Source organism: Oncorhynchus kisutch, linkage group LG26, assembly GCF_002021735.2.
Source record: "Oncorhynchus kisutch isolate 150728-3 linkage group LG26, Okis_V2, whole genome shotgun sequence".
NCBI classification, from domain to species: Eukaryota; Metazoa; Chordata; class Actinopteri; order Salmoniformes; family Salmonidae; genus Oncorhynchus; species Oncorhynchus kisutch.
Genome location: NC_034199.2, coordinates 25,243,789 through 25,256,549, shown reverse-complemented (window position 1 = coordinate 25,256,549; position 12,761 = coordinate 25,243,789). Strand labels below are relative to the sequence as shown.

Genomic DNA, 12,761 nt, shown 5'->3' with positions numbered 1-12,761 from the left:
GATGATTGTGGACTACAGGAAAAGGAGGACTGAGCACACCCCCATTCTCATCGACGGGCTGTAGTGGAGCAGGTTGAGAGCTTCAAGTTCCTTGGCGTCCACATCACCAACAAACTAACATGGACCAAGCACACCAAGACAATCACCCTCAGGAGACTGAAAAGATGTGCATGGGTCCTCAGATCCTCAAAAGGTTTTACAGCTGCACCATCGAGCACGTCTTGACGGGTTGCATCACTTCCTGGTATGGCAATTGCTCGGCATCCAAACGCAAGGCACTACAGAGGGTAGTGCATACGGCCCAGTACATCACCGGGGCCAAGCTTTGTGCCATCCAGAACCTCTACACCAGGCGGTGTCGGAGGAAGGCCCTAAAATATCAGAGACTCCAGCCACGCTAGTCATAGACTGTTCTCTCTGCTACCGCACAGCAAGCGGTACCGGAGCACCAAGTCTAGGTCCAATAGGCTCCTAAATAGCTTCTACCCCCAAGCCATAAGACTCCTGAACAGCTAAGCAAATGCCTACACAGACTATTTGCTCATGTGACAAATAAAATTTTATTTGATTTAGTAAACCCGATACCATCATGCAGTATCGTTAGTGTACAGTCAGTAAGCAGTTTAGCACTGACACCGGCGGGCCACTGGGAAATTAATTTGTCAAACCAAAAGCTTACCTTGACTTCGAAGATTTCCAGTGTTGTGTTGCACAGTCAGCTAGCTAACATAGCATCGCTCTTTTTGAGCAGGGTGTTTGAGTAGGCTAAACTAGCTAGCTGCATTTGCTAGCTAAATAAATGAAACAGAATTTTTTATTTATTTTTATGAAATCTCTCTCGATCTCTATGGCTTCTCCTTCATTTTGGAACACTGTTCAACTATTTTCTTTCTCTCTTTGAGTCAACTACTCACCATATTTTATGCTCTGCAGTGCTAGCTCTGTACCTAATGCTTTCAGTACTAGATTTATTCTCTGATCCTTTGATTGGGTGGACAACATGTCAGTTCATGCTACAAGAGCTCTGATAGATTGGAGAACATTCTCTGGAAGTTGTCATAATTACTGTGTAAGTCTATGGAAGGGGGTGAGAACCATGAGCCTCTTGGGTTTTGTATTGAAGTCAATGTACCCAGAGGAGGATGGTTACACCATAGTGCTACCCTACAGAGTGATGTTGAGACTACTTTAGACCTTCATTGCAAAAATGTGTATTTTAATCAATTATTTGGTGGTGTGAATAGTTTTATCAAAAAGAATAACTTTTTAAACGTTCAATTTATTTTTGTTTTATGGATCTCCCCTTCCTCCTCTGGGTAGCTTCCACTGATTTTATTTAAATTTCAGACAAGGCCTTTAAAAAAAAAAGCGTATTTAAAAAATGAATACTCTCTTACTCAAGTAATCGAATACCTATGTTTGTTCAGATATGAATATTCAAATAACCGTACCCATCCCTAAATGTAATGATGATCTCTCCACCCATCCTCACTCAGAGCGGCTGACAGAGGCTCTGCGTATGGGTCAGACGCCCTCCCTCTCTGCTCAGATGTTTCTGACATTCCGTGTTCTTGTGCTGCGGATCTCCCCCCAGCACCTCACCTCCCTCTGGCCAATCATGGTCACAGAACTGGTGAGGAACAACCCCACATTGATGACATCACTTCCGGTCACTGTTGATTTCCTGACATGTACACCTACATGCATATTGGCAAGTGTTTGTTAGTGTTTGTCCAGTCCTGTCTTCTAATGGTGTGTCTCTTCTCTCCGTTTGTCAGATCCGAATATTTGTTCGGCTGGAAAAAGCCTTGTTGGAAGAAAAAGAGGTGTCAAAGTGAGTCAGTCTACCCATCCATTATTTTATCTACATATATAACGTCAATGTATCAGGCAGTGTATCATGTGAATATCTTGACTATGTTTCATTCAGACTTATTGTGTTGTCTCTTGCTTTTTCTCTGTTCTCCTTCTACTCTGTCTTTCTCTGTCAGGTTGACCAAAGTTGTACGTGGGGCCATTGGGAATGGGCCATTGGCTTTCCCCCAGCCAGAGTTGGACATGTACCTGTCTGCCTGCAAGTTCCTGGACACCGCCCTGGCCTTCCCCACAGAGAAGATGCCCCTCTTTCAGATGTAAGAGCCTAACCGGCTTAGTATCTGCTTAGCATGTATGTAGGGTGTGCTTAGAATGATTACAATTGCATTCCATTCTCTCTGCTCTTGTGCGTGTCTAGGTATCGCTGGGCCTTTGTTCCAGAAGTGGATACGAGCTGCTACAGTGGCCCGGAGAATAGTCTCCTGGAGGGAGAGCAGGAGTGCAAACCCCATATTGTCAAAGTACTAGAGGCACTACACCAACGCTACGGAGTAAGGGAACACCCTATCTTGCACTATGCACACTCACATTCTTGTACGACTAACCTTGTGGGGACACACAATTCAGTACAATTCAAAATCATATTTTCCCTAAACATTGCTCTTACCTTAACCTGAAAACATAACCCTAACCCTAGTTCCTAACCCTAAAATGAACCCTAGCTCCTAACCCTAAACCTAATTCTATCCTTAACCCCCTAGAAATAGCATTTGACCTTGTGGGGACCAACAAAATGTCCCCAGATGGTGAAATGTTTGTTAATTTACTATTCTTGTGGGGACTTCTGATCCCCTTCTGATAGTTAAACATGTCCACACACACACAGACACTCACACAAAACTCACACACACATGCATATCGACAACGCAAACACACATACACACACACACACACACACACACATACACACACACGCACACCAACACAAACGCACATACGCACACACACACCCTTTTACACTCATCATATGCTGCTGCTACTTTATTCTTTATTTTACTCTTATTATCTATCCTGATGCCTAGTAACTTTACCCTGCCTTCATGTACATACAGTATCTACCTCAAAAACACTATATATACAAAAGTATGTGGACACCCCATCAAATTTGTGGATTTGGCTATTTCAGCCACACCGGTTGCTGACAGGTATATAAAGTCAAGCACACAGCCATACAATCTCCATAGACAAACATTAGCAGTAGAATGGCCTTACTGAAGAGCTCAGTGACTTTGAACGTGGCACTGTCATAGGATGCCACCTTTCCAACAAGTCAGTTTGTCAAATTTCTGCTCTGCTAGAGCTGCCCCAGTCAACTCTTAATTGCTGTTAATGTGAAGTGGAAATGTCTAGGAGCAACAACAGCTCAGCCGCAAAGTGTTAGGCCACACAAGCTCACAGAATGGGACTGCCGGGTGCTATGCTTTTTTTCCTCAGTTGCAGCACTCACTACCGACTTCCAAACTGTGTCTGGAAGCAACGAGCTGGTGTCAACATACTTTTGGTCACCTCTCACCTCTGCACTTTGATCTGGTTCTGGTACTCACTGGATATACCTCCATTCCTGTGTATATTATTCATGTGTTACTATTTTATTATTTATTATTATTTCTTAACTATGCATCATTGAAGGGTTTGTAAGCAAGCATTTCATGGATAAGTCCTACAGCCATTGTATTCGGCGCATGTGACAATTAAAATTGAATTTGAGCACACACACTGTTATCGAGCAAAATATCACGTCCTTATATGCACTGTGATAACGAGCTGACTCAATCATGCGGTCCCATCGTCCCTTTCTGATGAGCACGTCTTTTCATTCCAGATGCTGAACGGGCTGAGCGAGGAGTCCTCTACGGAGCGTCTGGAGTTCCCCCTCCTCACCCGTCGCTTTCTCACCTCCATCACCCAGCTTGCTCCCTTCCTCCATACACTCTGCTGTTCCTTCCAGGGCACTTCACCCAGCAGCCCTCCAGATTACCCTGTGACAGACTACCCTGCAGCCAGCGCTGACCAAGTCCTGAAGAGACTGGAGCACATCACTGAGGAAGAGTTCCTAGACTCCATGGAGAGTTAGAACTCCACCAAGGATCTAGATCTTAGAACGTAGAGGAAATGAGAACTAGAACCATATAAATGGAATGTGTAGAATGGGCACAACCACTGAAAGCGATGTTGTATTGTAAGCATATGCCAGCTAAATGGTCATATTTTGGGATGTTCTTTTGAATTTTGAATTGTTTACCTTACCTGGTTGAGATTTAACACGTCTATATAGGATATTCTACATTTGAGATACTCTAAAATAATCTAGAATTAACTGACACAAACTGGAATGGCAGTTGGGGCGGCAGGTAGCCTAGTGGTTAGAGCGTTGGACGTGTAACCGAAAGGTTGCAAGATCGAATCACCGAGCTGACGAGGTAAAAATCTGTCGCTCTGCCACTAAACAAGGCAGTTAACCCACTGTTCCTAGGCCGTCATTGAAAATAAGAATGTGTTCTTAACTGACTTGCCTAGTTAAATAAAGGTGAAATACATTTTGAAAATTAGGCTCTCTCTGAGTACAAGTCTGAATGTGCTGACTTAAAATAAGAGTAGTACTGATACTAACTAGCTTTTCGAGGCGACACTGGTCATAAGAAGCACCACTGTAACCAAAGAGTGGGACAGCAGTACTGACTACTAATTGCTCTACAAAGCTCTCCATAAACCTGCTCCCTACTATTAGCATATGTTGTAATATATTCCAATGAGACAGGAGTAGATGAGTATACCTGCTGGTCAGTGACTATGGGACCTCTAAGGCTTTTAATAGAGGATGGTTGATTTTTTTATGTTTAAAAGGTCTGCTTGTCATCAATCATGTCACAGTTTTATTTGTGGGTAAATTCTTTAATGTGATTTGTGTGCACAGTAATACCTCTAGATATCTAATAAGTTAAATAACGTGTGGTATCTGTTCATGGGGAGTCTCTATTTTTAGGTGTTTTGTGGAATGTTTGGACATATGGTGCTTTCAAAGCAACTCAGAATCTCTGAAATTTGACTTGGAAACTAGTTGTAGAATGATGAGGCCCAAGTTTCTAGAATCAACCAATAGGAAGCTCTATGCAAACAAATGTAAATTGACTCAGAGGTTCAGTTTACCACTTGTCATGAATACACCATTACCACTCAACGCAATTTTATTCTTCAAATGTGAATGCTTAACTAAACTATGTAAATGTTTGACCTCCTGAAAATGATTACTTGTTAATATCCAAATTAATATATCATGGTCTGCAAATAAAAACATTTAAAAATGTCCAGACTATTTACATTGACACCCTACCCCCCTTTGATTTTACACTGCTGCTACTCACTGTTTATTATCTATGTATAGTCACTTTACCCCTACGTACAAACTACCTCAACTAACCTGTATCCCCCAACCCGGGTGACTCTAGGCCAATTGTGCGCCGACCTATGGGATTCCCGATCACGGCCGGTTGTGATACAGCCCAGGATCGAACCCAGGTCTGTAGTGATGCCTCTAGCACTACGATGCAATGCCTTAGACTGATGCGCCACTCAGGATCCCAATAGCATAATGTATGCAGGTTTTATAACTTTATCAAAGCCAATGATTCCTTTGGCCGGCTTTCCTTCCAGTTCTCTGCTGCCAATGACTGGAACGAACTGCAAAAATCACTGAAGCTGGAGACTCATATCTCCCTAAATAGCTTTAAGCACCAGCAATCAGAGCAGCTCACAGATCACTGGACCTGTACATAGCCCATCCAACTACTCCATCCCCATACTGTATTTATTTATCTTGCTCCTTTGCACCCCAGTATCTCTACTTGCACATTCATCTTCTACACATCTAACGTTCCAGTGTTTAATTGCTATATTGTAATTACTTCGCCACCATGGCCTATTTATTACTTTACTTCCCTCATCCTACCTCATTTGCACACACTGTATATAGACCTTTTCTACTGTATTATTGACTGTTTGTTTATTCCATGTGTAACTGTGTTGTTGTATGTGTCGTACTGCTTTACTTTATCTTGGCCAGGTCGCAGCTGCAATTGAGAACTTGTTCTCAACTAGCCTACCTGGTTAAATAAAGGTGGGAAAAAATAAAATAATCTAGGGAGGCAGGTGTTTGTGTTCCGGGTCAATACCAGCATCTCTCTTTTAAATTAATATCAATTGGTTCATGAATAAACAGATAAATTAAGTTATTCTTCAACACTCCAAGGAGTGTTCAGTTACACCCACCAAATGGAGCAAACGTACCTCAAAGTCTGTTCCAGAACATTTTGGGGAAACGTGTAGTTCAGTACAAACTGTTCCGCAACGTAGCAATTGTTCCATCGAACTAAAAGCACCCCTGACTTGTCCCACACGCTGACCTCTGACATCTACTAAAGAAATTACCTAGATAATAGCATTTGTCAGTTACATACAACAAAACATTGTTTATAAAAAGCAATATATGTTTTTGTAACACTATGTTGTTTACAATCATGATATCTGTACTTTTAGTTTATGGTTGAGCTTGTGTGAATCGGCATTTTTCAACGCGTTCAAAGGAAGTGAATACATTTAACTGGTAATTATCACCTTCCCACTTGGCTATGAATGCAGCATTATTATTCAAAACACCCGCTCGGCCCAGCTGGATGGTGCCCTCGCTCTAGACTTGTTCATGTATACATTTAACTTGTAATTACCACCTCCCCACTTGGTTATGAACGCAGCATTATTATTCAACACACCCACTTGGCCCAGCTGGGTGGTTCCCTCGCGCTAGACTTATGCATGTTTTCCCTTCTGCATTTCAGAGAAGATGGCGTCGCAGAGAGGAGTCCCTATAAGTAAGGTATGCGTTAACATGATATTTTACTTTTACAGTATCTTAGCCACAACCTGTTGACATTGTGCTATGTAGAAGTAAATTATGTGCAGTTGCTTCTGATTATAGTGATTAAACTATTCATCGAAATCATAGCACGTTTTTGGTCTCGATCAGTAGTTTTTACCTGATAAAGTAGAATCCTGTTGAAAAAGTATGTAAAGTACCGTTTATATTCCTAAAACATATATACAATTATACTGTTGCTTTTTTATACTGTTGCTTTTTTATACTGTTGCTTTTTTATTTATGGCCCACTGTCCAAGCGCCGGTTTTAAATATCCAAATGAATAATCAATATGTTGAAATAAATTGTGATATTTTGAAGACGAATACGTAAAAGTTACTGCCTACACACACACACGTATCACACTTGTGTTTAGATTATTTGTATTTGGCAAATTCGTAGCCTACCTTCTAACCTGCACACGCAGCAATATTTACGGAGCGGTCACTCAAGACTGGAATTGGTCGCTTGTTCTACTGTAATAAATCACGCGCGCAAATATACCAGTCATGTCGATATTGTTTAAGTCAATAGAACTGGGACAATAACCGCTGGGACATGTACGGTTTGCACACATCTAACAGACAAACTCAAAGAACTTTGGTATAGGCTACTACTTCTGTCAAGATATGACAACCTGTTATTTCGATAGATGGCAAGGAAACACGTTTTTACTGGATAATTTAAACAAATCACCACCTCATAATGGTTTCTAGATAGTGATAGGGGTTGGCATTCATTTCAATGATAAACCCTTAAGTCCATGACTTAAAAGTCCTCGGATCACATTAAGGGAGGATCGCCCGATTTTGTTTTTCTAGCCACGGTGGTCTGAAAATGACAGCTCCATTTCCAATGCCGCATTCAAAACAACTGGGAACTCTGAACTGGAACATTTCCGACTTCAGAATTCAGTGCGTTCAAGACAACTGGGAAGTCGGGAAAAAACGAGCTCCGACTGGGAAAAATCGTAAAAACCGAAAACTCGGAATTCCAAGTCGGGAACACGGGCCTCTTTCTGGAACTACTTCTTTCCGACCTGAAGATCACTGACATCATGATTCGACCTCGTTTTAGTTCCCAGTTGTCTTGAAAGCGTATTCTGTCCCAGTTTGAACTGGTTCGAATGACAAAAACAGTGGTACTAAACCAAAGATATTGATATATTTTAAGCAATCGATTTTGTGAGATCGTGATGACTATAAACAGTAATACTAACAACATTGCCCCCTGTATATAACCTCGTTATTGTTATTTTGTGTTAAAACATTTTTATTTGATAAATATTTTCTTAACTCTTCTTGAACTGCACTGTTGGTTACGGGCTTGTAAGTAAGAATTTCGCAGTAAGGTCTACACCTGTTGTATTAAAGTTGGATTAGATCACCAATCTGAGGTAAAGGGGATGTGTATTTCCTTTCATTTGTGTGTGGTGAAAACGTTCATCTGTGTAATGTAGTAACACGTTCTGACTACTATAGGGAAATGAGCGTAATATAGAATAATCAAATCAAATGTTATTGGTCACATACACATGTTTAGCAGATGTTATTGCGTGTGTAGCGAAATGCGTGTGTTTCTAGCTCCAACACTCACTTCTCCAAATCAAAGCACCAGATTTGTTCCCACTATTAGACAGTCCAGAGGCAAAGTCAAAATTGATGAATACAAAATGTTCCTTTTTGGTCTTAATTCAAGGTAAAGGTTATTATTGCGGTTGATGTTAGGGTTAGGTTTAAAATCATATTTGAAGAGATAAATTGTAGAAATAGGCGGTATTTACAGATTTTCTGCTTGCCCAGATAGTGACAAACGTCCAGATTGGCGAAGCATCCAGCTACAGATTATGCATGCTGACGCTGCTTGGTCTGTGAACTTCAAAGTGCATGCAGGTGCTTCTCAGACGGTATTTTTGCATCTCAAATGGTATGTGCACACGCAACCTGTAGATATTTGTTGGTTGAGTGTTTTGCTTTAGTCGGTAGCTTTGTTCCAAGGCGTCAGTGTGCTACCAGTCGGCGTACAAGCTCTGGTCCAGGGCGTTATTCTAACCACTGTTGATTGTGCAGCTAGCTAGTGCACACTTCTTAGCTAGCTAGTGTAGCCGGTGCTATACTGCACCGCTGTAACTCTGCGTTGTGTGTGGTTGATTGAGACTATAAACGTGGACTTTGGAGATCAGGTAGTTTTAATCAAGCAGAACTGACTCTCTGCATCTGCATCCAAAAGGAAATAAAACATTTGTAGAGCACATATGTTCTGAGAATCGTCGCCTCTTTCTACAACAGATGCACAATAGGAGGGACTGGGATCATTCGAGGAGCTAGCCATCGTTCACACATACAATAGCCTGCTAATACCTTAGCTAGCTATTAACCACATGTTGAATTCAGAATATTGATATCATCCTAAAAAAGTACAATTACAAGTGCATCTTAACAATACCATCCACTTATGAGTAACCTCTAAATATAGATCATTATTCATGAACAAAACACTGTGTGTATGACATTGTACTTAAAAGAATCCAACTTTTCTGAAGACAGAAAAAGCGTGCCTACCTCTCTCAGTGCATCAAAAATGATTTGAGCACCAGCACGCAGGGCAAAACGTAAGTACAAACTCCCCTTCTCCCAGGATGCAGGCATGCAATACAAATCAACACAACATATTGATATATGAACCTGGTGAAATTCACATAGTACTTTAACAACTGTTACATTCACCCCTCCTGAATTTCACCAACCTTGTAAAACAACAAAATAACCTACCAAGCTCAAGGCTTGATTCTGAATTCAGCTCAAAGCTACCCATAGGGTTCAGGGCAAGTGAAAGTTGGTCAGGCCTTCAACTGCCCCTAGATGCATAGTGCCTCTTACACTATATCTACATTCTTAGCCTTAAAAAAAAGAATCCTGTACTAAATCATCTCTCTGTACTATGTTAAACTTACACCTTCTGGTGGATTGACTCTATTAGTCTCTTTACTGGTTTAACTACCCTCCCCGCCCTTGTGCGCCCTGCCACTGGGCTAGGGGCCATGGTAACTAACGGTGGCTCTGGCCTTAGATCATTGATCAGAGGTGGGTTTGAAGGAATCAGCTCCAGAATCTCAGAGGTGCTTCCCCGGTCATTTTCCTCAAGCAAACAAGGTTCTTCTGGCTCTGACTTTCCATCCGATGTCCAGAGCTCGGAGTAATCGCTTGAATCCTCCGCCAGCCAGGATGCACTTTCCTCCCCAGAGTCCTCCATGTATTCCCTGTCCAGTCCATCGCCGGAGTGGGTGACCTCTCCTGCATCTACATTGATTGAAGGCCCTGCAGCATCACTGTCATTGAAGTGCACTGAATCATCAATTTCAAATGGCAGGAAATTCACCTGCAGCAGTAGATTCCGGTGAACCACTTTCTCTCTGCCGTAACGGTCTTGGATTATGTACGTGTGAGTTTGTGGATTGACTGAAGTCACTGTGAAAATCTCAGGGTTCCACTTGTCAGCCAACTTGCGGCGGCCCCTTTCACCCTTGTTGGCGATGAGGACACAATCCCCCATGGACAAACCGATGCCTTTAACCCGCTTGTCATACTCCCGACCTTGTCGTCTCTGTTGCTTGTCAGTGTGCCTTTGGGCAACACTCATAGCTTCCTTCAGCCCAGTGATCAGAGTCTCGACATACTTGTTGCAATCCACAACACTGGAGTCGTCCAAATCATTGCGGAACATAACATCCACTGGTAGCCGAGGGACTCTACCAAACATGAGAAAGAATGGAGCCTAGCCCGTAGTCTCGTGAACAGTGGCATTGTAGGCAAATGTTTGTTCAGGCCAATGTTCTTTGGTTTTCAAGGGCAGACTCCTGAGCATGCTACCTAAAGTCCTGTTGAAGCGTTCAGTTTCTCCATTCCCCATTGGGTGATATGCTGTGGTTCTTGACTTTTGGACAACGGAGAGCTTAAGCAGTTCTGCTATTAGCTCACTCTCAAAATTTGCGCCTTGATCAGTATGGATCCTTGATGCAAAGCCATAGACACAGAAGACATGATCCCACAGTTTACGAGCTACTTGCTTGGCTGTCTGGTTTCTGCATGGCCATGCATGGGCAAGTTTAGTGAAGTGGTCAGTCACCACCAGAACATCAACTGAGTTCTTCTTACTGTCTTCCGCTGTCCAAAAATCCAAACACACCAACTCCATGGGAGAGCAAGTTTTGATGCTCTCTAACGGGGCTCTAGCCGCTGGCTCTGGAGTCTTTGCTAGAACGCATCTCTGGCAGCAACGCACATACTCCTTGATGTCCCTCTCCATTGCAGGCCAGAAAAATCTCTGTCTGGCCAGAGCTAGAGTTCTAGCTTGGCCTTGATGTCCTGCAAGGTTGTGAATGCCAGTCATCGCTTTGAGTCTCAACACCTCTGGCAAGACATACTGGAACTTTCTCCGGTTTGTGTGACTCTCCTTAATGACACGATGCAGAACTCCCTCTTTTAGGATCAAGCGATCCCACTGTTTCATCAGCAACAACACTTTAGAAGAAACATTGTATCGATCTCGTCTGGTGGGCCGTTTCTTATTGAAGATGAAAGGGATGACCTTGGAAGTCACAGAGTCTTGCAGCTGGAGATCTCGAAGTTCCTCGTGCGAGAGTTCAGGCAAAGTGTCAATACCAGGAGAAAGCAGCCGTTGGGTGTTGGAACCAAGCTGGATTGCTTGCATCTCCGTTGAACATTCCCAGTCAATATGGAGCTGACATATGGCCTTCACTTCAGCAGTGGTCAAAGAGGTTATCTCCTGGGGATAAGAAGCCCAACGGAAGGCATCTTGGACATCATCATTCAGCGTCCCAACAGCCTCAGACAGAAGTGCTAGGTAGGACGCCCTCATCAGTCTCTGCGCGACAGTCACTGCAAAGGGGTCGCGGCTCAGTGCATCTGCTACTGTATTCTTGCTGCCTGGAATACGCTTCAAATCAAAGTTATACGGTGCCAGCTTGGCAACCCATCTTTGCTCGCAAGTGTCCAGTTTGGGTTTTGTCATGATGTACGTTAACGGGTTACTATCTGTCCAGACAGTGCACTCGTGCCCCTTAAGCCAGTGACTGAATTTGTTACACACACTCCATTTCAGTGCTAGAAATTAAAGTCTGTGTGCCGGATACCTTCTCTGCGACTTACTCAGGGTCTTGCTCGCAAATGCTATGGGCCTTGCCTTATCTTCACCTTCAGGTACTTGGCAAAGCACAGCCCCAAGACCATCCAAGGAAGCGTCAGTGAAGAGAATGAACGACAATTCAAAAGAGCATCCTTCAGCTTCTGGAATGCAACGACACACTCCTCAGTCCAATCCGATAGCGTCAGTTTCCGGAAAATCCCACTGTTGCCCTTCTTCCCATCTCTTCCTCTTCTCTTTTGACCCCCAGTGAGTGAAAACAAAAGGTCTGGCTATAGCAGAACAGTCAGGAATGAAGTGCTGGTAATATAATGCCTTCACATGGAGTTATCTGGGGATGTACTGTTACTTGCTTTGAGGATACAGCGGTAGATTGACACATGGTGGCCTTCCTGCGGCGTTCATGTTCATAGATTCTCTCCTGTACTTCACTCGCAGTCCATTTCTCAGCAGACTTGTATTGGAATACTGCTGCCAGTTTGGGGTCAGGGCAGTATGTTACAAACATCCTAACGACATCAGAGTTGGAGCCGTCAATCTTCTTACCTTGTCTCTTAAGGCCCTCGTCAGCGACATCTACGGCCTTGTTCAATCGAACCCAGTACTCCATAACAGCCTCTCCGGGTACAGGTTTAGTATTGTAAAAATCAGCCAAGGGCATGCATGAATAGGCCAATTCGCTGAAATTCTGTTTCAGAATGTCAAATGCAATCTCTGGCTTCTCTGTAGGATCAACTGTTGTCTCATTGCGTAAATTTATCTTTACCATGTCTCTTGCTTTGCCAGATAATCGACTAATCATCTCATCTGATT

At 42.9% G+C, this 12,761-nt stretch overlaps 2 protein-coding genes across 4 annotated transcripts in view; both read left to right on the top strand.

The window, feature by feature from the left end:
- LOC109870828 (protein dopey-2) overlaps positions 1-5,179 on the top strand; it is a 46,193-nt gene extending 41,014 nt beyond the window's left edge. For both annotated transcript variants that reach the window (XM_031805682.1, XM_031805681.1), the window contains exons 32-36: positions 1,497-1,633; positions 1,779-1,834; positions 1,992-2,132; positions 2,234-2,366; positions 3,698-5,179. In XM_031805682.1, the coding sequence (XP_031661542.1) occupies positions 1,497-1,633; positions 1,779-1,834; positions 1,992-2,132; positions 2,234-2,366; positions 3,698-3,949 (719 nt within the window). In that variant the 3' untranslated portion in view covers positions 3,950-5,179. The remainder of the gene's footprint in view (positions 1-1,496; positions 1,634-1,778; positions 1,835-1,991; positions 2,133-2,233; positions 2,367-3,697) is intronic.
- A 1,470-nt stretch (positions 5,180-6,649) lies between these two features.
- Positions 6,650-12,761, top strand: part of LOC109871341 (MORC family CW-type zinc finger protein 3) — a 40,704-nt gene continuing 34,592 nt past the window's right edge. For both annotated transcript variants that reach the window (XR_004205640.1, XM_020462183.2), the window contains exon 1: positions 6,650-6,745. Coding sequence is in view for 1 of the 2 variants with exons in the window: in XM_020462183.2 (XP_020317772.1) it covers positions 6,713-6,745 (33 nt within the window). In the remaining variant the exon portion in view is untranslated. The remainder of the gene's footprint in view (positions 6,746-12,761) is intronic.